The sequence below is a fragment of the Anabrus simplex genome, chromosome 8 (genome assembly GCF_040414725.1).
Source record: "Anabrus simplex isolate iqAnaSimp1 chromosome 8, ASM4041472v1, whole genome shotgun sequence".
NCBI classification, from domain to species: domain Eukaryota; kingdom Metazoa; phylum Arthropoda; class Insecta; order Orthoptera; family Tettigoniidae; genus Anabrus; species Anabrus simplex.
In genome coordinates this window covers 129,615,921-129,643,248 of record NC_090272.1, presented here as the reverse complement: position 1 = coordinate 129,643,248, position 27,328 = coordinate 129,615,921, and the positions used below count along the sequence as shown (strand labels likewise).

Sequence of the window (27,328 nt, the reverse complement as noted above, 5' to 3'; positions counted from 1 at the left end):
TGTAGCCATGCATTTCATTCAGTGTAGTTCTGTTTTTGTTGTTAGATATGCAAGCAGAAGGAAAATGAACAAATCACCTGTAAAGGAAATCTAGGAGTGATTAAGAAATGGTGGATTTCTACCATTAATGTAAGAGGGTTCAAGTTTCAGCATAGAACATTTTCACGTGTGTACGAGCAGGTATCAAATAAGCCAGTAGGTTACACATAATGCAATTTTTGTAGAAAACTGCTAAGCACGCATTCAGGAACCTAAAGTATGTTATGACCTGTTTCTAAATTGACTAAAATTTACCACAATCAATAAATACTTTAAAAGGGAGAGAAAACTTGATGGCTAAAAAGTGCGTGGAAATGCGCACTAAGGACTCACTCTGACACTATTCAGGGCAGATTTTTCCCTTCAAATTAGCTCAAAACACTGAGTGAAATGGACAAGAAGCTATTGCTTGTTGGAGAGTACAAATGTTATACCCTCTCGAATCACAGTACTCAGGATAGTGCATGCCATTCAGTCAGGTATCTGTGAAAGTATCACAGCTCTGTCGACAAATAATAATTTGAAGAGAATACATTAAATCAGTATGGAGTGGTTTCTAAATAAAAATAAAGGCTACTGCAATAATGTGTTCAGCGTTTCCAGACTGCTCAAAAACTGGTGCAAATATTCACAGTGAGTTGGAAGAGCATCTGAAAGGTTTAGGCACTTCTCATGAATATATCTGCAATATTACATTTGTAACAGATGAAGAAAGCAATAATGCTAAGGCTTTCAGCATATAAAAACATCTCCCATCCAAGCTCTTACAGGATATTCTGGTGAACCGTTTTGGAAAGAAAACATTCCTGATGTGTTAGCCATTATCACAATTCATTTTCAGTTCTGTATGGCATTATAATATTTGTACAAAATTCTTCGGAAATAAATTTTAATAGGTTTACCTATTCATTAAAAATAAGGCTTTTCACTTCAAGAGAAAAAGGCGGCCACATCATTCGACAGTGCTATCATCACGGGCTGGAAGAGAGAGTGTGAGTTTTACTCAATCTAATTATGTAGTTCTATTCACTACAGGTTTTCTTGTTCTGATCTTCTGTTTCTTCCTTTTCTCTTTTTACATTCTTTACTATACACTAAGAAGAGTCACTATGTCAAGTTCGTGGATATAAATTTCAAAAGTTCCATATTGACATCTTCACAAATAGATTATTCTGTTAAAAAAAGGTCCATAAGTAACAATCTAACGAAATGTTCCTTCCAGTCCCATTGTATCTGTAAAAAAAAAGCCTTCTTTTCTCAACAAGAGCCATTTCTTCAATAAAGATTTTTACATTAGATTAACGTAAGACAATTTTAAGTTTAATTAAAGCAAACTAAGGTTTATACGTAGTCTTTAATGGAATAGTGTACTCAAGTGTACCAATGGGTATCAATGTTCTTTTACGTGTCAAATAGGGTTTTAATATGTTTCAATTTTTTACTGACTTTTGGAATATCAATTAAAGATGGTGTTATAATGGCTGAAACATGTACTAGTTTTTAACACACCTATTTATAGCGAACAGCCTTATTTTCTGTATTGAACAGGTAGACTTATCAATAAATTCTTTCCTAAGAATTTTGCACAGATAGTGTTAGCTATTACACATTCAGTAAAATCGCTGGTTGCATACTTGATGAGAAGAGATTTAAGAGTAAGATTACATCAATAAAACAGTATGTTACCACTCAGTGAAACAGCTATTTTGACACGCTAGTTAGTTCCCTTCCAGGTAGATGCCACAAATACCAGTTTTAGAGAATGAGGGGCCCCTCTGATACAATGCTAAGTTATGATTGGGATATTACTGGCCAGTTTATAATGTTTCCTAATATATTTAAGAAAGCTTTAATTTATTCATCTTGAGTGTGAAGAGAAGCTGACTTTAATGTTTTTGTATATTTTGTAGCCTGTCCAAGTTGGGCTATACTTGACCTGGACAGGACAGTAGCAGCCTGCCTGTACTGTTGTTTACGTGGGACCAGCCTGCCTATTTTTCAGGCAAGCATCGATAAGTTAAAAGTGGAATTTAGACAACTCTGAAAAAGGACTAAATAGAAGCAATGCATGACTCAGCTGAGACCATATCATACTTCCTTCTACACTTGTAAATTATCTCCAACATCATATTCCCACACTCAGACCTCACAAAACTTCCTAAAAAGCTGAACAAGTATCTCAATGTGGATGGCACTGCAATTCTGGTGAATATTGTCATGATACTACTATCCATTGCACCATCACTAGCAGGAAAAGCCCTCGGGTGTTTCCTGTCACTTCAATGATCAATTGCTGAAGATTATATGTAGCAGTAATGGCAACAGGGTTGTTTTTTCTTTATTTGACAGAGATCATGGGACACCCCAAAACAAAGAGGCAGAGTCACCATTGTTAGTGTGTTCAATCATCCTTACCACCAAATAAGTTGAGGGCCATACAGAACTGTGTGGATAACGATAACACCATTTTTGATTGAGATGGGCCAATCTTATTGGAATTCCTGGAAAATGGGGAAACAGAGAATGCAGAGCCCCAAGTTGAAAGGTTCAAGAAGTTGCACCAGGTGATGAACACAAAATACCCAATAGTGCTCTCCACAAATGTAATTCTCCTCCATGACAATGCTCGACTGCATGCTGCCAAGGCTGTCTGTGCGACACATTACAGCACTTCAGGTCAGAACTGTTCACGCATCACCCACAATAATCCTGACACGTTTTCATGTGATTTTCACATATTAGGGGAGTTGAAACATGCCTGCAGAGGCCAACAAATCGCATCACACAATAATGTAGAGGATGCAGTTCAACAACATTCTAGCAGCAAACCAGTGACTAGTTCCATAGAGACATTTTTCAGCTGATTTCACAGCAGAATAAGTGTGTCAATAGATGCAGTTACTATGCATAACTAAATGGAGGTTAGTGTGCTTACTTTCATGAGTGGCCATCAAAAATAGCTCAGAACTCTCATCTAACGCTAAAAAATAGAAAAAGCTGGGACTATGTATAAATAAAGCAGCAGATAGCTTCACAGATACTATTTCCAGCAAATTTGAACAATGCTTTGAACAAGCCCTTGAACTCAAGAGGGTGATGGGCTCCACTTCCATTTGAAAGATTACAAACATCTCGGAAATAAGAAGACATAATAGGATTTACAACTTACTTTTGTTTTGCTTCACAGTGTCCTGACAAATTTACAGTAAATGTAATCACTGATTATATTGGCAAAGTTCACAAATGATCATCAGCACATATTAGGTAGGCATGAACTGTTAAACTGATGGCTACAAGATTCCAAGAACAAACTCCTATTACCTTTTGCAGCTATAGACATCATTCACACTGAAATCAAATAATCTCCCTGATGGTATAATCCATTTACACATTATAAAGGTAATTTTTAGAAGGCTGTTTGGTGTGAAAATTTTTAGTACAAAATTTCTTGCTCAAATCCGATTTTAAAAAGATATTTGTAACCTGTTGCACAGAAGGGGCCCTTAAAGCAGGAATTTTTCTTTTGAGATTTTTATGGTTTTAATGTTGGCATAAGATACTGAGCATTTAAAAGAAGAGTTCATGCTTTTAGATGAAATGCTTCAGAAGATATTACTTATTAACTGTTCCTACTAAGAAAACTGTATTTTGACAAAAATATACAGCTTTCACTAATTTTCATGACATTGAGTGGCGAAGACTCAAACTGCTTCATTAAGAAGACCCATAGGTAGCGCAAGAAGTCAAAGCATAGAAATGCCATTTTTATAACCCAGACACTTTACCTCAGCTCTGCAGTAAAATTTCCATTGCCGACTTTGGGTCCCTTTCTGCACAACCTTACATTTAGTTTCTTTTCCTCATTATTACTTTTCTCTACTGTTGCATTAAATTGTTCCAATACTAAATAGTCATTCATTTATTCTAAAAAAGGTGTTAAACTAAGCAGATCCATTTCTAGTGAGAACTAGTATTCAGAGTGCACTAAGTCTTCTGGTGTGGGCTAGAAGAAATTTGCTACTTTCATTGATCTGTCTGTCTATATGTCTACCCCAGACTCATCCATGGTTTAGACAATATAAAAGTAGCTGGGGTATCAACAATGCTAGTAATGCCGTTCCTCGTGCACCCAGTTCCTGACATGAATGACGTGAAAATATTGCTTAAAGGGTCAGTTGGTGTATGTATTTTGGTGGACTTGGCAAAGTGATATGTAAAAGCACCTTCTGGCTCAATAAGGAAGGCAATGGGAAACTACCTCACACATTTCCCCTCTAAACCTCTTCAGTGATGCCTAGGCTATTCGTGACAGCTGACAGGAGCTGCTGAAAATCCAACCACCCTTTGGGCAAAAAAAAAAGTATGCTAAGACTGCACACTGGTGCAAATAAGCACAGAGTAAGTGCTTGTGTATGTTACCAATAAAACACAAAATTAAAACAGTATTTAGTCCACCATAATATTACTGTATACTTATGAGTAAATGGCTACAGAATTTTGGTCTCAAAAGCACAATAAAGAACACAGTCGGAAGAAGAGATCAGTGATGTGTATTTGTTATTTTTTTTTGTTTTTTTGGGTTCTCGAATTCGAACAAAAAGTAACCAATTCAAATCACACAGGAATATAATTTTAACCAAAATGTTCCAATTTATATTTTTAACTACTGTATATGAACATTCACTTATTCAATTTTACTGCTCTGTCCATATGTTTCATATTCATGTGTTATAGGTGAAATTAATTGAACCTTTTAGTAATAAAATGGTTCTCTGTCACACTATAACTACAGCCCTGCGCGGATATACAAAATAATATCCGCATCCGCTCCGCACTTCCTTCATCCGCATCCACAAAATGCACATCCGCGGATGTTGTAAATATTTAACTACAGTATATTACACCAAAGATATTGATACGGATAGATCTGTTAACATAATACAATAGGCCTGACACCTGGCACCAGAACCTCTGTAGTCACAGGTTCGTGAGGGATTTCCTCTTGCGAAAACTACCGACATACTGACCTTAGATCCTTACTTCCATTGATTGAGGACAGGAGCCAGCTAGGCTTAGGTCAGATTTTTGGCTTTATGGTCTCAAGGCTCTTCATGTATCACTATTCTCCCACACCAGTGTCAAGGGCTGCCTAACCACAAAAAAGAATATACCTGAGTGAAAATTAGTAAACATCATTATTTAGAAATTATCTGCACTGCCATACAGTTTGTATCCACCAAGACATTAACTTCGTGGATATTCGCATCCATGCAGGGCTCTAACTATAACCTGTTATCAAGCTTCATACACACCACGGTTTGTGAATTTGGTCCAATGATGTATTATATACTGTATACCGCTAGATGTATGGCTCCGTGCAGTCTCAACAAGCACGAGTGAAGCTAGGCATAATGCCATTCTACGCAGCAAAACACACATTTCCACATTACATAAACGGAATTGTACACTATAATTATAATGGAAATTCACACTATTAAACAACCTAATCCCCTAAATATTGTCTGGACTTTTATAAGGCATGTTAGCCAAACAATAAATGACAATGACTTAAAATGGAGACATGGGATAGGATTATTAAATGAAAAACAAGAAGAACAATATAGTACTAAAGACCCTCTTTCATACATAATTACACTGTTTACGCAATATTAGTGTGTTGAATGAAGGGCAGTATTTACATAAAATCACAGTCCTTTGAAAATACAAACTTATTACTACCGGTATGTTGCCTGAAACCACATGTCTTTCACTGAATCACTTCTGTGTAGTAAGACTGGCTGTATGTTTTAAATCTTATTTGGTAATACATACAACTCATCAGTGTAACGAGTTGAACCCTGTGACTGTCTTCACATGCTACATCAGTCACATGGTGATCTGCCACTGTTTGAAATAATGATGGCCTTTCAAAAAAAAAGTAATTAATGGCAGTACTTGGAACTGCATTTTTAATTAGTGAGCATTTTCCACCATGTTCATTTTCAAGGCCGTGGTTCATAATCCTCGGGTAAGAAATGTGCACTATAAATACAACTGTACTTGTTGGGCACAAATACTTTTCGCTAGAAAGCAATAACCCACCTTTTCAATAAGTCTTTATTATTCAACAGGAATCTTCATGTAAAAGAACACTTCTTCAATAATAATAATAATAATAATAATAATAATAATAATAATAATAATAATAATAATAATAATAATTCGATAGATTCTATACAGTTATTATTACAGTTTTCGGTCGCGAAAATGTACACCGAAGCAAATAATGGATCATTAAGCTATTCATCAAGTTCAGTCGGCGTTTGAAAGCACAGTGCCTGACGTTGAATATGTCGCGCTGATCTTCGGGAGCTGGCAATTTACTTCAATTGAACTACTCGTCTCGGCTTCTGCACGATTTTGGATCTTCACATTTGTTGGATTGTGTTGTGACTTCGCACCTGATAGTGTATGCAAGCTGGCTCATTTAACTGTTCTCCGCTTCTCGTAAACATTATGAGACAATGCCAAACTTTGCGTATGCTATGCTACTGTTCAGAAGATTGCTCCTTGTTTCTTTTAAGTGACTTACCTTCTACTTCTTCTGAATTTTACAGTGCCTATTCCCGCTGTTTTATTTTCCCCCTTGAACTGTTTTTGTGGGGACTTGATCTTTAATTTCTTTCTTACCTATGCATTGTTTTTTGTGTTTTATTCGGCTGATGGTGACCCGGATTAGGGTCGAAACCGGTACCGCTTCCGCTTATAATTAAATAGGAATGTAACACATTTCGTATTTATTTGTATTGAATAGGTTGAACTACCTTATTTATTATTTCAATTTCATTGTGATACATTTCAATACGGAACATTATGAAATTTTTATCTTTAAATGGGCGAGTTGATAGTCTTAAACATTTTTGAAAGCACAGAACAGAACAGTACAGGTTAGCTACAGAGCTGAAACTGAGCATAGTTGTTCCCGAGGCATGCCGGTACACGACGCACACGCTCGTTGCAATATGCACGCGAACTACTAGTGTCTACAACAAAACGGACTTTACTTAAAAAACACGCTTCGTACATCACTGTCTATTGATGATCCATAGTATGAATCTGATGTATGTAATTCATAAAACAACTAAGTAGCCAAAATGATCAATCATCAAAGGTGGAATATTTGAAGGATATGCCGATGTTCTTAAAGTGAGTTTGCATCCGTCCTTAACAGCGTTAAATGGGGATATCTAAAAAAATATGAAAAAATGTTTACTAATCAAAGATAAGAGAGGCACAGGCAAACATTTTGTAAACAAATAATGGGAAGTCGAGCTTACCTTTCGAGGTCACTGTGTGACACCTTTCCCAGCTGTCAAGGACACACTACCTTAGAGCTAGTAGTGGTGTGGTGAACTACATACATCAGATTCATACCATGGATCATCAATAGAGTGATATTCATCTTACTCTCATAGGACTCAATATCCTCCACATGAAATAATTTCTTCAGGGCCCAATTTAAACGGTTTGTTTTGAAAATCTTAACAACCATCATCAGGCTGTTTTGCATCTAATTTGTACATAATCTTTTGAATATTTTACAACATGGTTAATTTGTATGATGCAACCTTTACACAACTGATACATTCCTATCAAGTTTTTAGATTAGTCTATTCTCATTATTTCAGAAGACTGAAGTCAAGTGAAAGTTCAAGAATTTTAATGTGGCTAGTGTTTTACGATATATTTATACTTTTAGCTCAGGGTTTACAAACCCCATTTTATGTAATGATTGTGTCCTTATTTCAGTTTAAATTAAATGAATTGCTGAAGATGACTAAGTCAAAACTAGTCCTCTTCATACAAAACAGATGTATTGATTAGGCAGAATAAAATGTCAAGTTAGAAACTAAGATTGTTAAAAGTGAGTTACATTCATCAATAGGACAAAAAATGAAAATTATTGCTTATACTAAAGAACTTTGTACACATGAAAATGATTGATTCCGCACAATAAAACTGACATCACAGGAGTATTTTCTGAAGGCAAATGAACTACTTTGTAGGAGCACTCTCTACAACGGAGAAATTGTCATCTCCAGCAACTGAACTTGGTTCTTCTCCTCCTACCATCTTAATTTAGCCAACCACTTGTTACAGGAATTAGTTAAACATGTAGTGCATTAGAGCACTCCCTGGGATAAATACAGTACAGACTTGTTTGTTTGTTTGTCCAACCCTTGTCCTGTTTCCCTACGGGGTTGGGTATGAGGTGAGATGGATCTGTCGTGGTGGGTTTCTAATGACCGGATGCCCTTCCTGACGTCAACCTCATCAGAGAAATACATCTTAGTATTGAATAGGTGGAAATCTCTACTGTGTTATAATTCATATGCTCATCAGAGGAGTTAATGAGATGAAATGAATGACGTGATATATATATATATATATATATATATATATATATATGACTAAGTTATGCAAATAGCAGCACAATGTAAAAGCAGAACGTAGTACATCATTGACATACTTTGATTATGAGTATATAAGGTCAAAATATTCCTTTCACATGCTAAAAAGCCATTCAACAAGGTAATTTATTTACCTTTTAAAAATATGGGCAGTGAAATCAGTTTTATGAAAGCGCATTGTTTTATCACTATTATACAGTACAATGGACATCAACATTCAAGAAATATTTCATTTCTTATTCATTCGCACATTCTTAGACTTTCCGAACAAAATGGTACAGGTATTCTGAGATAAATTAGTCTTCCACACCTAATTTACAATTGGCAACAATGGTAGGCCAATTTAACAAAAGGCTGCGCAGAGATCTACCTGTGTAATTTCTAATATAGTTCATGCACAGAATAATCTATCCAGTCATTAAGCACCTGTGGTAGCTGAATGATATCATCACAGGCTTCTGACCATGGCGGCCATGGTTTGAGGCTATGATAACGATATGAGGGTTGAGGCATAAGTCAGGCCAGATTTTTCTTTTCCCTTGCACGGTGCTACCATATAATGGTAAGTATGGCACTCATAGAACATGGAACTGCAGTAGTGAGTCAGGCTTTGTGCAGAATGGATGTTACAATTAAGGAATTTCATCTTATTCCAATATCCATGTTGACAGAATATCCAATCCTCAAGTTAGGTACTTCCTGGAAGGGGCTAGCGAGTCTCATGACCGGGGATCTCCCAGCCAACCTGGAGGGTGAGACCGGCCTTTCTGTGTGTTGTTCTTGTTGGCTGGTTTACTTGCGAGTTTTTGAGAGATGAAATGAAAATGTTCCGACTAGTCACATCACGAATATTCTGATACATGTCGCGCAAGCTATAAAGAGGAGGCTAGCCACGGACAGTCTGTCAGTGATGGGCTCCATGGTGGAGTCAGAGTTGGTGTCTGGCCGGTCGCCGGGGTCACATTGCCAAAAGATGCAGTAGAGAGTTTGTGGACACTGTGGGGAATAGTGCCCTTCCGTTTTGAGATGGGTGGCAGCATTTCGGTATGGACGTGAAACAAGCAACGACGTGCAATGGTCCACAAGGCCTCTTATAGCTGGGACTGATGAATTATGTAGTAACTACCCAGTGAAAGGATGTTGACAGAATATTGACACTAACTGAGCTACAAGCTGGAACATTTTCATCCTCCTCCAAGACAATGCCAGACTGCATGTAGCAGAGACTGTGTGGAGGCAACTTCAGCACTGGGGGTGGCAAGTACTGAAACATCCGACATACCTATCAGATCTATCTCCATGTGATTTTGACCACATCCCTAAAGTGAAAGAACCGTTGAATGGGAGGTGGTCTGCGATACAGGATGACATTGTCAGAGTTGTGAAACATGAGATCACAAAATTCACACATGGTGAGGCGGCTGGTATACATCGTCTCCCGCATCGTCGGCAACGTGTTGTGGGCAATCGAGGGGGACTACTCTGAGGGTTTACCATAAAAAATTACTGTACTCTCTGAGAATAAACATTACGAAGCACAAGTATTTCATGGCTGACACTTTCCTCGCTTTATATCCTACACCTGGTAAATCTACTCAGCATAATTAATACATTCCCTAGAACCTTACTCTCCATTCCCATCTCTATATTTCTTTTTTGTCTGGTAAACTGCATATTCTGGCAGAAACAAAAAGTTGCCTTGACTTATGGTCCTACCTTCATATCTACAATGATGTAAAACTAGATGCTTTTTAGGGTGCCACTTAGGCTTGAAAAATTTAGCGCTCAAGAACACCTGCATGAATTCAACCAACAACAAGCTTGCAGTTTTGTCATCATCATCATCATCATCATCATCAGTTATCCACTCCAGTTACCCGGGTGTGGTTTACGAGCACTCTCCACTTCTGTCTGTCCATGTACCACTCTTCTCTCAAGACAACATCCCAGCTGACTCCTCTTGTTCCTATGTCCTCTTTCACTTGGTCCAGCCATCTCTTCCTAGGTCTTCCTAACGGTAGTTTTCCGGCCCCAACCGTGGGTAGCCATTGTCTTGCTGTCCTTCTATCGCCCATTCATTTTACATGGCCAAACCATTTCAAACGGGCCCTTGTCACTTTTTCATTCAGGGATGGGTACACACCAGCTTCCTCTCTTATTCTTTCATTCCTTACCTTGTCCCTTTGGGACAGAACTATGGTCTTCTGTACCATAGTTCGTAGGAACTTCATTTCTGGGGCTTGTAGTTTGCTATCCACTTGTTGGGTTATTGTGCAGGTTTCTAGGCCATATGTTATTATGGGGGTGAAGTATGATTGGAATAGAATCTGCTTTGATCTTAAGGGAACTTGTTTGTTCCAGAGGAGGTTCTGAACTTGATGGTAAAACTGAGCTGGTTATTGAATGCGGTTGTTAATCTCATGCTGTATTCTGTTATCACTTGAAATGATGCACCCAAGATATTTATATTGGTCTACTGTTTCCAGCTGTGTACCTTCCAGCATTATTTTTCCCTTCTTCTGCCTGTTGACAGACATAGTAACAGTTTTCGATTTATTTATTGTTAATCCGTGAGCTTTCAAATGTTCATTCCAGGTGTTCAGCCTCTCTTGGACTTCCTTCTCTGTATTTCCCCAAATTACTACATCATCTGCAAATGCATTGATGTCCATATTGTTGGTCTGCTTAATTTCTTTCATGACTTCATCCATGACAGTGATAAAAAGTAAGGGTGAAAGGGTACTGCCTTGTTGCACTCTTTTAGTGGTTTGGAACCAGTTTAGTATTGTGTTTAATTTTGCTTTCATACACTACTGGATATATAATCTAAACTGAAGGATCAAAAGTTAAGACTTTTAAGAACCTTACTGATTAAGATTCCAACCAAGGTTGCCTTGGTGAGAAAATAGTGATGGTACCAATCTCATGAGTAACCCGCTTGAGAGCAATGTTACAAGTTCGATGCCCATGTAAGGCCATTTGAAAGCACCTGTACTTTTCTTTTGTTATTTGTTTTACACTGCTCTGACACAGACAAGTCTTACGGTGACAATGGTGTAGGGTAGGGCTATAATTACAAAGAAAGAGTCTAACCTTAATTAAGGTACAGCCCCAGCATTTGCCTTGTGTGAAAATGGGAAACCACGGGAAACCATCTTCAAGGCTGCTGAGAAGATGGTTTAAACACACCATCACGCAACTGTGATCTTATAGCTATGTGACCCAAATTGCGTAGCCAACTAGTTTGATACCAGGGTAATCCCAAAAATAAGGTCTCCTATTTAAAAAAATACAGAACTCTGCTTGTGTGGCTGTTGGTCACAATATTGTGAAGAGTATGTTTCCTGCGCTCACATATAAACATGTGCACGCCACACTGAGGCACTCAGTCTTGGCTTGGCAGCCGTTGAGAATGGAGCTTCTGTTGGATGTTACTGCCAAGTGCGAAGTGCACGCAGTTATTTGGTTTTTGAACGTAAAAGGTACTGAACCGATTGAAATCCATCGCCAACTGACGGAAGTATAGGATGAGTCGTGCATGGATGTCAAAATTGATCGTAAGTAGTGTGGAAAGTTTGGAGCCGGTCGGATTGAAATTCACGACGAACAAAGGAGCGGGAGACCATCCATTTTCGCCAAGACAGTCGTGAAGGTTGAGCAAATCATGCGTGAAGATCAGCGGATCACCCTGATTGATCTCTGCACTTTGGTTCCTGAGGTTTCCCGAAGAGCCGCTCAAAGGAATTTTTACGGAAAAGTTGAAATACCGGAAGGTGTGCACAAGATGGCTGCCACGCATGCTGACTGAAGACCACATGCGGCAACGAGTTGATTCTTCCCGTGCATTTCTTCAACGCTTTTCAGCTAAACAGGACAACTTTTTGAACTCAATTGTCATGGGCGATGAAACCTAGGCGTTCCACTTTACACCTGAGACCAAGCAACAATCACGCCAGTGGCGGCATCCCTCTTCGGCAAAGCCGCGGAAATTCAAGCAAACACAGTCTGCTGATAAAGTCACGACAACTGTGTTTTGGGATCGAAAAGGGGTACAGTTGGTCGACTTTATGCCTGCTGGGACCACATTAACACTGACAGGTATTTGAGACCCTGAAAAAACTCAGATGGGCAATTCACAACCAGAGAAGAGGAATGTCGAGCAAGGGCGTAAACGTTCTTCATGACAACGCTCGCCCGCTCATCGCCTGGCAAACCCTTGCTCTCCTGCAATAGTTTCAGTGGAACATCATCACCCACCCATCCTATAGTCCCGACTTGGCGGCCAGTGACAATCACTTGTTCTCTAAGTTGGAAGAACATTTAGCTGGAAAGCGATTCAGCACGAACGATAAGGTGAAAGATGAGAATCACAACTGAACTTAATTAAGGTACAGCATGGTGGCAAGCTGGTATGACATGGCCATACAAAAACTGTCACAGCATCTACTAAAATGCATTGACTTAACATCTCTTCAACACGTACTACATGTACGTAACACGACCTAATACACTGAAAGTCTGACTGAAATGGTGATTATGTAGAAAAATAGCTAAATGTTCAAGCTGTAAAATGATGTAAACCATTGTAGAGATGATGAACAGATCTATGTACTTATTTAAAAAAAGGACACCTTATTTTTTGGGATTACCTTCGTAGTATCAGTACCGAATATACATACAACAAAATATTTGCTGCTAATAACTCATTATGCAAGAAGGAGAATGACAGAAAATTAATGTTCAGAGGGTGTAGAGAGTAACCTTTTACAGAGTGTATTTGGTACACTTCACTAAATAAACATCATATAATATGTATACAATTAGTTCAAAACAAATTTTTAACCACACCATGAGCTGCAAATGAAAACGATGTGCCGCAGCAATCATAAAAGATCGCATCAGCAAGTTTGAAGGTGATCTTGTTGGGATTTGTAACGGCTTCAGGACAATCAACAAAGAATCCACTCTTATAGAATACATAGAAAATCATATAAGGTAATAAAATAATGTAAAGAGACAGCATGCAAACAAATGCGGACCACTCTGTTGTGCAGTTTATCATGAACCTTGCTATTCTTTATGGCACTGCTGCAGATGATGTGGTGCAAGCACAGAAGAGACAGACATCTAGAAGCTGAATTTGCCCTGTGGTTCCAGGTGGTTCAAATATCCAAGAGGGACAGCTTGCGCTAAAATGGTACGATTCGGATAGAGTGACCAGGAGTCAAGCAACAGCTCATAACCACGTTACACCTCCATAATTTTCTATACATACTATAGGAGTGAATTCCTAGCTGATCACACTGAACACTTTACAACCCCTACCGAGATTACCTTCGATTTTACTGTTGCAAACTCTTGTGATCACTGTGGTGAGTCATTTTATTATTTGTTGCTCATGGTGCAAGGTAAAGGTTTGTTTTGAACATGTATGATGTCTATTTTGTTACGTGTACCAAATACACTCCACAGAAGATTGCTCTGTGTACCCTCCAGTCATTCCTCTATGCACATTGTGTCATTAGCAGCTATAATTTGGGTGCCACCATTATTAATAATAACGCTTTGGAGTGGTCCTAACTATATACTGAGCTTGTGACCTTGCGTTCAAGCAGCTTACTCATCAGTACAATTCGATGGTTATTCAGACATGAACAAACTATTCATTCCTTGGTGTTCAAATGTCACATTTACATCAACTCTCTTATATCTGACATCACTGATTATTTTCTACTATATAGACACTAGAATTTAAGAAAGCTAACATTACATATTAAAAACCTAAAATACTAAACATAACCTACATTAAAAAAGTAGCCAGCTACAACAGTGTGTAACATATTGGAATATGAATTATTATTGTCATTATGAACTATTCCCAAAAATACTGCTTCATAGCAACATATTTCATACCCTATATACATTTTACTTCAAATTTGTGCTTATCGACAAAGGAAACTTCAGGAAACCTTAATGATGAAGACCAGAAGATCATTTGTCAAAGTTTAAAATTAAATTACGTGGCTATAATATCAGATATGTTTCTTCCCAGGTATCACCTGATAAGTTTTAATCGCCCTCATTTTACATATCATTAATATCAGAAGCCCTGTTTTCAACTTATTTTACGAGCCACATGACTTCAGTTGGGGTATAATGACAGAATTTAACGTTTTAGCACCATCATGTGATTCTTGTGAACAACGATTTATTTCAGTAGCATGGATACAATATCCTACTGATAAATATGATTACTTAAAGTACTGATACTGCAGTTCACTTTCTATACAGGAAGAGTAACAGCACATTGTCGTCGTAGACGTGCCCATTCCTCCTTGCGGCGGATTTTTTCATATACACGATCATGGTTGTGCAGCACACGTTCAGTCACAATGCGATCATCCACTGTGACACAGCGACCGCGACAGCCACGGATCTTGTACTCATTGCAGCTCCAGTAGATCCGGCGGCCTTGCTGACGATTCAAATGGTACAGGAAGCCGTCCACCACCAACTGACGTGTGCCACGACAGCTCTCCACGAACCGCAGCGAACCTACGAACAGGAGCCAGCTACAGCAGCCTGTTCCAGAGATATATTCTGTATTCCTCCCACAGCTTGAGTATAATCCCAAGATTAAGGAAACAGGAAATGTAGAAATATATGAAATCTTACAAAACACAAACACTTTTACTTGGGATTAGTGTATTAAAATGGAATAACAAGGAAGCAAAGAATATGCAGTAAATAACCTGCTGCACATAAATCTAACTATACCGGAGAATTAGATAATGTACATATATTAGATTCCAGAAACTACTGTCATAAGGGCACAAGATAATGGGCTTTTCTGCAAATGGTTTTGAAAGAGTGACTTATTACTCAATATAGTCAACAGAAAATAACGAGATGCTTTTTTTTTTCATTACAGTTATGACAGATAATAGCTTTGACCATTAACTACCATAAAAAGATTGCCCTTACTTTATTATGAAAATACGAAGCTAAAGAATCATGATAAGCTATTTTATAAGTTAAAATACCAAGATAGAAAGCAGAACGTAATCCAGCATCAGGGTTCCAAGAGGGTTAAGACCAGTTGATGACAATAACCAACAAAGAACTATCAAGAATTTACGTAAATGAGCTAGTGGTATAATCAGTACAAGCAATTAAAAATGTATGAATATTGTTAAGACATGGTAAGTATCACACCAACAAGACTACAAAACTAAAGACCTTTTGGAATCACTACGTACTTTTATGATTCCAATGTTGCTGAAGTTATGGACAAGATGATTCCACAATGAAAAAGAACAAAGTTTCATAATGTCTGCTTATTTTTCTTTATCTGTTTGCAACACTAGTTTTCAATAATGCACAATGAAGGACAAAACAGTAAAACTCGTATGTATAGTCACATTTGCAGTTGTGGCATTCTATTAATTCTAACAAGCAGAAGAAATGGTTATTTAAAATATGAGTTTCAGGAAGATAAGACTTTTTGAATCAAGCATAAAACTTTTCTTGATTAACTCTTACAGACATTAATTCTGCATTAGCAACTTAAGGAGATCTCAACAGGTTCAGTACAGGATGCAGTACAAAGTGACACATATTCTAATCTGAACAAGGACAAGCTTCAGGATACTTCACATTGAGTGATGACAGTCCATAAAACACATCACAGTAATTAGCACGTCTTGAAATTGTGTATCATTTCATTCAAATGCGATTTAAAATTATTTTCAAACAAGCAACTGTATTTAAAAAAAATCAAGAACTGAAATATATTTCTATTTTACAACGTGTAATGATTTCACTTGACAGAGACTTCCATGAATACAGTAAAAAGATGCCATTCCATAGGTAACTGCCATAATGCTGTAACTTATGACTGAGACCCACATCTGTAAAAGTTTGTGGCACTACAATCCTCAGACAACATTACTAGATTAAGGTCCGGCTCCATGGCTAAATGGTTAGCGTGCTGGCCTTTGGCCACAGGGGTCCCGGGTTCGATTTCCGGCAGAGTCGGGAATTTTAACCTTAATTGGTTAATTTCGCTGGCAAGGGGGCTGGGTGTATGTGTCGTCTTCATCATAATTTTCATCCTCATCTTGACGCGCAGGTCGCCTACGGGGGTTAAATCAAAAGACCTGCATCTGGCGAGCTGAACTTGTCCTTGGACACTCCCGGCACTAAAAGCCATACGCCATTTCATTTCATACTGGATTAAGATAAGAATCTTGTTTTGGCATAAATGACCCCGACAACCTGAAAGGTGATGGTGGCTGTTATAGCTTTAAGAGGAAGTACAACAACTAACAACCTGAAAGTTATCATAACTATAAACATAAAGAGTATTTTGTACCTTGAGCAGATTCTAGTACTGTATTTGGCCATTAAATGACATGGTCACGTTAGTCAAAACAATATGGCTGAGAATGATTCTGTCACACTGAGCACACATCATTTTAATATTTGCAGATCCTCAGGCTGCTTTCAGGAAAGATAGTGAAGGTACAAAATGAGTAGCAAGACTAATTATGATCCTCTGGCTGGGCAAGGGTTGTCTTAGGAAATAAAGGCTCTTAATGGGCTGTATGTTCTAAGTTAAAAAATAAAATATAATGGCTCAGGACCTGTACAGAAGCTTGTGAAAAATCACTAACATAATTTACTTCTCCATAAACTTTATAAATACCCCTTCACACTATAAACATAAGCACTGTGTTGTTTCCTTTTATAGTTTAAACTAGAATTAACAAATAAAGTCAGAAATAGTGATCAATTTGCAAACCTAGTTCATCCAGAACAGGATCCTCCTTTTTCTATCTGACCTCCCTCAGTCAACCCTTCTTTTCTGAGCTCAACGGTATTAGCTTTGTGACATCTGGAGAGCCTTCCATTTTAATGCCCTTCCCTTTTTATAGCCAATGTCTTCACTCTCCTAAGCATTAGACCTTCTCCATTCTTTGTTATGTTCAAAACATATTTTATTAATTCGGAAGACAGGGATAGTCTCATGTTTATCACAGTAAACTCTTTAAAGCATGATTTAAAGTTTAGAGAAAAAATAGTGAAGGTACAAAATGAGCAGCAAGACTAATGCAGTAATAGATGTTAGGGACATCATAATAGTAAAACAAATTTATATTTAGGTTTGGCTGACAAAGGCCATGTATGTACAAAAAATAACATTCCATGGTCACATTTAAACAATTATATCAGTGTATTTTCCACCAACAACAAAAATGACAAAAATATCTCCTTTTTTAATTAAGTAAGTGGGAGTGAGTGAGGGAGTGAGTGAGTGAGTGAGTGAGTGAATGAGTAGGAAAGATGAAATGCAAGGGTACCGTATTTGTAAACTGTGGATAACTGGTGGCTGAAGACATGTACTTGGAAACCTAAACCTGCACAATTTGTTCATCCTATTATAAACAAGAGGATTTTGAAAAAAGTAATATTGTGCAATGGCCAATTTTTGTGTTCTTATTGTATATACTGTCAATTCATTAGCAATAAATAGAGATGAATAAATCTCAGATTTAAGAATATAAAGATATTAACCAGGCTGTTGGGCATTTTTATAACAAAATAAATCCTGCATTGTACTCTAAGGAAAGAAGTGTCTCATATGAAGAAACAGTATCCTTGATTTTCTCAGGAAGTTATAAATAACCTAATATTAAAGGAAATTAATGGGAAATGGGGAAAATATTTAGAATGTATTATGATGACAATCAGTTATTTAAGAAAATGAACATAAACTTTGATTAATGAAGCATATGACATAAAAATTGCAATTGTAACTTTTTATGGCCAACATAGGACTACTCCAGTTAATTATACAAAGAAAATCTAGCTTTCTACATATACAAAATTTTTTCATCCTCTAAGATGCTGACACTCTTTCTTCAGTTGAGAACACATTACCTTTAACAGCTTTATTAATTTTGGTTTGTAGTCTCACATAATATAATTATATAGGCTTGTTACAGGATCGGCTGTAGTGGGGTGGAGAGAGAGCTGGGGCAGCAGGTTTAAGAGGCAGCACAATCTTAAAACACTAACAATATATACATGATTTACAATGGACAAAATAAACCTAACACTGGAAGTTTTGTATCAATGAAGATATATGAAAATACAACAGAATTATGAAAACCATCGAAGGCGGTATATGACTTTTTAAGATTATTAAAATTTTATTAGTCAACCTATTCAATACAAATGATATTTGCAAATAGGTTGACTAATAAAATTTTAATAATCTTAAATTGATAAATACATTTTCAATACGGACCAAATATGAAGTTTGTAACATGTGAGGCGCTATATGAATCTGACAATACTGCTTACCCTTACACATCGTGAGTGATTGCTCACTATTGGCTTGGCTTGTCCCTCTTTTACGGATATGGTCAATATCTATCTATCTATCTATCTATCTATAAACTGGAAATTTATTGAACATCTCCCTTGTTAAGTTATTCCAATCCCTAACTCCCCTTCCAAAGAAAGCTGTGGTTTCTTTGTAGTTCATGTTGTAACTTATAACCATAAGACCCAATACACTAGCCACGCTGAAACAATGATTAGTTTTGTATTTTACAAATAAGTGATACAAGAAATATGGTGACTGATGATTAAATTGGAAGAAAAAAATAGTATATTGGTGCCTGCCTGGCTGTTATATATTATAGTTGTTCCATAAAGTTGTATTTTAAAGTTTACATTAATTTCGGAACTGGTTTTGCTTTATTATTATATAAATACTAAAACGTCAGGAGCATTTTAATATGGATTTATTTATTCGGTGCAAAACTTTAGTCGGAAATTTTCAGTGTCATTATTGAGTTGATCTTTTATGTGGTGATGCTTCTGGTTCCTTTGTTATACAGTTGGACGAAATGCAGTAAAAGGGAGAAAACCTGTTAACTCTGCAGCTGCAATAATACAACCTTCACAGCTTAGTTTGTCCCGAGTTGTGAGTTAACTGGTATCTATTTAAGGACAAGAATTTCATTATGTTCCGTACTGAACTGAGTTCACATAACTTCTTTCAATTTATTTGTAATTGGTATCTGTTATGCAAGAGTATTTTTAGTTTATTATGTGAGTTTCAAAGTTATAGTAGGGTGATAAAGAAAGAATACTTTTGGTGTTGAGTATGTTACGCACACACATTTATATCCATACTTTCAGCATGCAATATCCAGTGATTAATGGTTTATTTGCATTAAAGTGCTTCTGATCGTGATTTGACATGTTTCCTTTAGGCTGTTTTGAGTGTAGATAATTAAAATTCTTGTGATGTTGGATGATAGAAACACATCTCAGGCAGTCAGTACAGGAAATGATGAGCAGGAGAAAGAAGATTTTAAAATATTTAAAAAATGCTCTTTAGATACACTTTTTCTTCCTATCCACCAAACATAGTTTTTTTGAGCAACTGTTATCTTAGATTCTTAAGAAGATGACACAGGTCAAAGAATAACAACTGACTTGGAGTTTCCGGGTAAGGCACAATGCTCCTAATTTACTTGCTTTTAGAAAATTGTTTCAACATAGATTCACTGGTCTTATGGTTATAAAATACGATGTAAATTACAATGAAACCACAGCTTTCAACTTCTTTGATGACAGGCCTGATAATTTTTCATAAAGAAATACACTACAAGTAGTCTGTATTTAGTAGAAAGACCACAAATTAGGAAGCACAATAATCTGTTAGCTAACACTGATCAGTCCTTAGTCAATGATGCGCTTTCTTGAATGTCTCCATTGGAAGTTACAAAAGTCCTATAGTGTCTGAATGTAGCTTGAAGTGTCTTCTCCAAAAAATACAATAAGTTTGGCATAATACAGGAGCTGCTGCTTGACTGACATTTAATAAATAGACAGTACAGAAACTCAGCCTTATTGAGATTTTCAGCTTCTGCCATGTACCTAGCTTTAATTACAGGCGTAACTCCAGTTTCAAGACAGACATCTCGTACGAAATGAGACAGACATCATCTTTTTTTTTTTTTTGCTAGTTGCTTTACGTCGCATCGACACAGATAGGTCTTATGGCGACGATGGGATAGGAAAGGTCTAGGAGTTGGAAGGAAGCGGCCGTGGCCTTAATTAAGGTACAGCCCCAGCATTTGCCTGGTGTGAAAGAGAGATCTTTTATTTGGCAGTTTCTTCTTCTTCTTCTTCCTTTATGACCACATAGGATCACTTTAGTCAGTCCGTCGTTCAGGTCTCTTTGAAGGGATTGTTCGGGCTTTGCGGTCCTCCCAGTACTTCTTCAGACGCTCCGATCTTCGTGCCCTTTCCTCAGTTGAAAATGTGCGTGTTGTTGGTTTGTTTTGTGTAAGGGTAAAGCGGAGGTTTGTATTCTTGAGTTTTGTATTCAATTTTATCTTATTTTTGGTGTCTTCTGTTGTAAGGCCAATTTCCTTTAGATCCTCTCTTACTTCTCTGATCCATTTACATCCTGTTGTGGTATTTTTTGAGACGAGATTGTGTTGTACTAGTTGTTTCAGAAGTCTCGAGTCCTGCATCCTCATGATATGTCCAAAGAATCCCAGTCTCCCCTTACGCATAGTATCTGTAATGGGTTCTAGCTCTTTGTACACGACTTTGTTAGGTATTAACCGTCACTGTCCATCTTTCTGATATTTTTTGTTGATACAGGTTCTTCCAATCCTCCTTTCAATTTTCTGAAGTCTGTCAGTCTTTGATTGTTTATTCAGGTAAAAGAGTGTTTCTGCTGCATATGTAGCTTCCGGTTTTATAACTGTGTTGTAGTGTTTTATTTTTGTATTTATTGATAGACATTTCTTTTTGTAGATATCCCATGTTAATTTTTGTGCTTTAGCTAATCTATTTGTTCTTACTTGGATTGAGATTTTTTCATTTAAGTTATGTGTTATTACTTCTCCAAGATATTTAAACTGAGTTACTATTTTGATTTTATTACCATTTATGGTGACTTCTTTTAGCTGTGTTGGTTTTTGGCGCATAATTTCTGTTTTTTCAAATGATATTTTGAGGCCAATTTTATTTGCAATGTTTTGAAGTTCTGATATCTGGGCTTTTGCTTCTTTTATGTCCACTGCTAGTAATGCTAAATCGTCAGCAAAACCCAGGCAATTTGTTTTGATTTTTCGGCCAATCTTTATTTTGGGGGGACATTTTCTAAACCATTCCCTCATTACCATTTCTAGAGCACAGTTAAATAATAGTGGTGAGAGCCCATCTCCCTGCCGTAGTCCAGTTTTAATTTCAAATGTCTCTGATGTTTCACCCCTAAACTTCACTTTTGACTTGGTATTGGTGAGAGTCAATTTTATCATGTTTATTAATTTGGGGTGTAGTCCAAGGTGTCTTAAAATTTTAAACAGAGATTCTCTATGGATGCAATCATAAGCTTTCCTGAAATCTACAAATGTTATCACCATATCTCTGTTTCTTCTCCTGTTATTTGGCAGTTTAATTATATGGTCTTTCGCAAATTTATATCCTTTCAGCGAACAATGGTGCCATAGTGCTCATTGTTTTACTTAAGTTTCTGACCTTCTTGGGGTAAATTTTCTCAAATTCAGTATTTCATCTAATATACATACATACATACATTATCATTATAGACTGTTATGCCTTTCAGCGTTCAGTCTGCAAGCCTCTGAGAATTTACTAAACGTCGCCAGAATCCTCGATTTGCAACTAGTGTTGTGGCCTCATTTAGTTCTATACCTCTTATCTTTAAATCGTTAGAAACAGAGTCTAACCATCGTCGTCTTGGTCTCCCTCTACTTCTCTTACCCTCCATAACTGAGTCCATTATTCTCCTAGGTAACCTATCCTCCTCCATTCGCCTCACATGACCCCACCACCGAAGCCGGTTTATGCGTACAGCTTCATCCATCGAGTTCATTCCTAAATTAGCCTTTATCTCCTCATTCCGAGTTCCCTCCTGCCATTGTTCCCACCTGTTTGTACCAGCAATCATTCTTGCTACTTTCATGTCTGTTACTTCTAACTTATGAATAAGATATCCTGAGTCCACCCAGCTTTCGCTCCCATAAAGCAAAGTTGGTCTGAAAACAGACCGATGTAAAGATAGTTTCGTCTGGGAGCTGACTTCCTTCTTACAGAATACTGCTGATCGCAACTGCGAGCTCACTGCATTAGCTTTACTACACCTTGATTCAATCTCACTTACTATATTACCATCCTGGGAAAACACACAACCTAAATACTTGAAATTATCGACCTGTTCTAGCTTTGTATCACCAATCTGACATTCTATTCTGTTGAATTTCTTACCTACTGACATCAATTTAGTCTTCGAGAGGCTAATTTTCATACCATACTCATTGCACCTATTTTCAAGTTCCAAGATGTTAGATTGCAGGCTTTCGGCACAGTCTGCCATTAAGACCAAGTCGTCAGCATAGGCCAGGCTGCTTACTACATTTCCACCTAACTGAATCCCTCCCTGCCATTTTATACCTTTCAGCATATGATCCATGTAAACTACAAACAGCAAAGGTGAAAGATTACAGCCTTGTCTAACTCCTGTAAGTACCCTGAACCAAGAACTCATTCTGCCATCAATTCTCACTGAAGCCCAATTGTCAACATAAATGCCTTTGATTGATTTTAATAATCTACCTTTAATTCCATAGTCCCCCAGTATAGCGAACATCTTTTCCCTCGGTACCCTGTCATATGCTTTCTCTAGATCTACGAAACATAAACACAACTGCCTATTCCTCTCGTAGCATTTTTCAATTACCTGGCGCATACTGAAAATCTGATCCTGACAGCCTCTCTGTGGTCTGAAACCACACTGGTTTTCATCCAACTTCCTCTCAACGACTGATCGCACCCTCCCTTCCAAGATGCCTGTGAATACTTTGCCTGGTATACTAATCAATGAGATACCTCGATAGTTGTTGCAATCCTTCCTGTTCCCTTGCTTATAGATAGGTGCAATTACTGCTTTTGTCCAATCTGAAGGTACCTTACCAACACTCCACGCTAATTTGACTACTCTATGAAGCCATTTCATCCCTGCCTTCCCACTATACTTCACCATTTCAGGTCTAATTTCATCTATTCCTGCTGCCTTATGACAATGGAGTTTATTTACCATCCTTTCCACTTCCTCAAGCATAATTTCACCAACATCATTTTCCTCCTCCCCATGAGCTTGGCTGTTTGCAACACCACCAGGATGATTTCCTTTTACATTGAGAAGATGTTCAAAATATTCCCTCCACCTCTCCAGTGATTCCCTGGGATCTATGAGTTCACCTGAATTACTCAAAACACTGTTCATTTCCTTTTTCCCTCCCTTCCTAAGATTCTTTATTACTGTCCAGAAAGGTTTCCCTGCTGCTTGACCTAGAATTTCCAGGTTATTACCAAAATCTTCCCATGACTTCTTTTTGGATTCAACAACTATTTGTTTCGCTCTGTTTCTTTCATCTACGTACCAATCCCTGTCTGCCTCGGCCCTTGTTTGGAGCCATTTCTGATAAGCCTTCTTTTTACGTTTACAGGCTGCTCTCACTTCATCATTCCACCAAGATGTTCGCCTTTTCCCATCTTTACACACAGTTGTTCCTAGGCATTCCCTTGCTGTTTCTACTACAGCATCCCTGTATGCCACCCATTCACTTTCTATATCCTGAACCTGCTTACTGTCTACTGTTCTAAACTTCTCACTAATCATATCCATGTACTTCTGTCTAATTTCCTCGTCCTGGAGATTTTCTACCCTTATTCGTTTGCAGACAGATTTCACTTTCTCTACCCTAGGCCTAGAGATACTTAGTTCACTACAGATCAGATAATGGTCTGTATCATCGAAAAATCCCCGAAAAACTCGTACATTCCTAAAAGATTTCCTGAATTCAAAGTCTGTTAAGATATAGTCTATTATGGATCTGGTACCCCTAGCCTCCCATGTGTAGCGGTGAATAGCCTTATGCTTGAAGAATGTATTCGTAACAGCTAAACCCATACTAGCACAGAAGTCCAGCAAACGCTTCCCATTCCCATTAGCTTCCATATCTTCCCCACATTTACCAATCACCCTTTCGTATCCTTCAGTTCTATTCCCAACTCTCGCATTGAAATCGCCCATTAGCACTATTCTATCCTTGCTGTTGACCCTGACCACGATGTCACTCAATGCTTCATAAAACTTGTCAACTTCATCCCCATCTGCACCCTCACATGGTGAATACACGGACACAATTCTTGTCCTAATTCCTCCCACAGACAAATCTACCCACATCATTCGCTCACTTACGTGCCTAACAGAAACTATGTTGCGTGCAATGGTATTCCTGATAAAGAGCCCTACCCCAGACTCTGCCCTTCCCTTTCTAACACCCGTCAAGTACACTTTATAATCTCCTATCTCTTCCTCCTTATCTCCTCTTACCCGAATATCACTTACTCCTAGCACATCCAGATGCATCCTCTTTGCTGACTCAGCAAGTTCTACCTTCTTTCTTCTATAAGCCCCATTAATATTGATAGCTCCCCATCGAATTCCATTTCGTTCGCCAAGTTGTTTCCAAGGAGTCCCTCGCCTGTCAAATGGGAGTGGGACTCCATTACTCCCATAGGTCCGAGGCTTGCTTAAAGTGTTCTGAGCTCGGTAAATTCATGAAGCAGGATGCTGCCCTACTTGCACATAGTCCAAGTGAGGATCTCTCCTCTAACGGGTTATGGACCACCTGTGAATTGTGTAGTCCTAGCCGCCTGAGCACAAGGAGGGCCACGACTCAGAATATGTCCGAGATGCCCACTCCCATTCCATAGCAACTGGTATCCCGACTCTCAGGACCACTTACTAGGCCACTCAGCCGTTGCCCATGGTTCACGAACTAGGACGTGACTACAGTAACCCACAAACATGAACCATTTTCATCTAATAAACATTTGAAATTTTCTTTACAGTCTTCTGAAAGTAAGAACTTGATAGTTTTGTGATACTCATTCTCTAAAAAATACTTCAGCTTCTTAACTGATTCCTCATGCCTTCTTAAAAGGTCTCTGACCTTCTTATTGGCCCGCCACAGTTTGCAACTTAGGGAACAGTTTTCCTTTTCTAATTTCTGTAATCTCGAAACAAAAGTTCTTTCCATCTGTACAGCAAATCAATTGATGTTAGGTTGGTCATTTCCTTGTAGGATTGCAGCATCATTGAGTGTACAAGAAGTAGACATTTAATTAATTCCTGTCTGGTGTTACTACTGTACTCAATTCATAGGATGGATAGTTTGGGAATATACTTGGCACGCTACCTGGTCTTGGAGCTCAAATTTTAAGGTTTGGGCTTGTAATCATATTCTGAAAAATGTTTGCTACAAACTACAGATGAGTTAGACTTCATACTTGGCTCAAACTTATCTCGTGAAATTACTTTTAACCATTTCCTTTTCACTTCCTGATCCACAGAAAATTTGTGGTAACCTACCGTTCCATTAGTTTTCGCCTCCTAATTTTTACAGAATGGAATGCAACAGCACACCATTCGAAAAGAATGAGATGTCATCAGTGGTGACATATTGGTTTTTTTTTTTTAAAAGAAGGAAACCACACTTTCCAGTGTTGACTTAGATTTATTACAAGTTGTCCATTTCATGACCGTATCGATGTTTAATCAAGAAGTAAGTATAAATAACCACCTAATCGATACTTTATTAATGCCTCAGGCAAAATTGAATAAAATTAAAACTTACAGGACATGTTTCGACCACTTAGTGGTCCTCTTCAGTTCTTTATTTATACAGCTGAAGAGGACCACTAAGTGGTCGAAACATGTCCTGTAAGTTTTAATTTTATTCAATTTTGCCTGAGGCATTAATAAAGTATCGATTAGGTGGTTATTTATACTTACTTCTTGACTTAGATTTAGTCAAAGGAGACATAAAAATTTTCCAGTCTGTAAAAACACGCAGAATTTCAATGTAAATTATAACACGATAAACATACCTGTAAAAAAATAAAAGAGCTAATTATTGACATAGTAACTGCTTGCAACAAAATCCCCTCTCAACAAAGGGAAATAATAAAAAATGTAGCCACCAATGAAGCCCTAAGAATAATCACACATGAAAATTCCACCATACAACCAAATTGTGCCACTCAATACTCAACAAAAAACTGTTAAGAAAAAAATTTAAAAAGACAACCTAACCGCCACAAAAGCAGATAAAAGGAACACAACAGTCATAATGAAGAAAGATGAGAAAAGAAAAGAAAAAGAAAAACAACAGAATTCATCAACAATAATGGAATGAAAGAACTACAACGATACCCAACAAATACATTTCTAAGTGCAATAAAACAAACAAGCTATCAAGGAAACAGACTTTATTCTCACAAAACAAGAAAAAGAAAGCCTTGCCATCAAAAATATCAAACTCCCCACGCTAAGAGCCATCCCCAAAATACACAAAAACTTGTAACCCATTAGACCAATAGCAAATTTTAAAGACACACCAAGTTATTATTTAAGAAAACAACTCAACCAAATTGTAAAATAAAAAAATCTCACTTAAAGAAGATAGATCAATTAAAAACAGCCTAGAACTAATTAAACAACTAAAAATAACAGTGAATACACGTATGATATCCTTCGACATCACCAACATGTATACCGGTATACCAATACATAAATCCATTAAATTATAGAAAACCTTCTTAAAGAAACCACTTCACTACAAGAAACCCAAGAGATTATTAGCCTTCTTAGAACAACGTTAAGCCATCACATTCAACAACAAAATCTACTG

At 37.5% G+C, this 27,328-nt stretch overlaps 1 protein-coding gene across 9 annotated transcripts in view; it reads right to left on the bottom strand.

The window, feature by feature from the left end:
• LOC136878885 (broad-complex core protein isoforms 1/2/3/4/5) overlaps nucleotides 1-27,328 on the bottom strand; it is a 681,897-nt gene that overhangs the window by 280,899 nt on the left and 373,670 nt on the right. The window contains exon 7 of one of the 9 annotated variants that reach the window (XM_067152452.2): nucleotides 14,601-15,065. The exons of the other annotated variants lie outside the window; for them this stretch is intronic. Coding sequence (XP_067008553.1) covers nucleotides 14,794-15,065 — 272 coding nt within the window. The 3' untranslated portion in view covers nucleotides 14,601-14,793. Of the gene's footprint in view, nucleotides 1-14,600; nucleotides 15,066-27,328 lie in introns of those variants that run through there. 9 annotated transcript variants of the gene reach the window in all.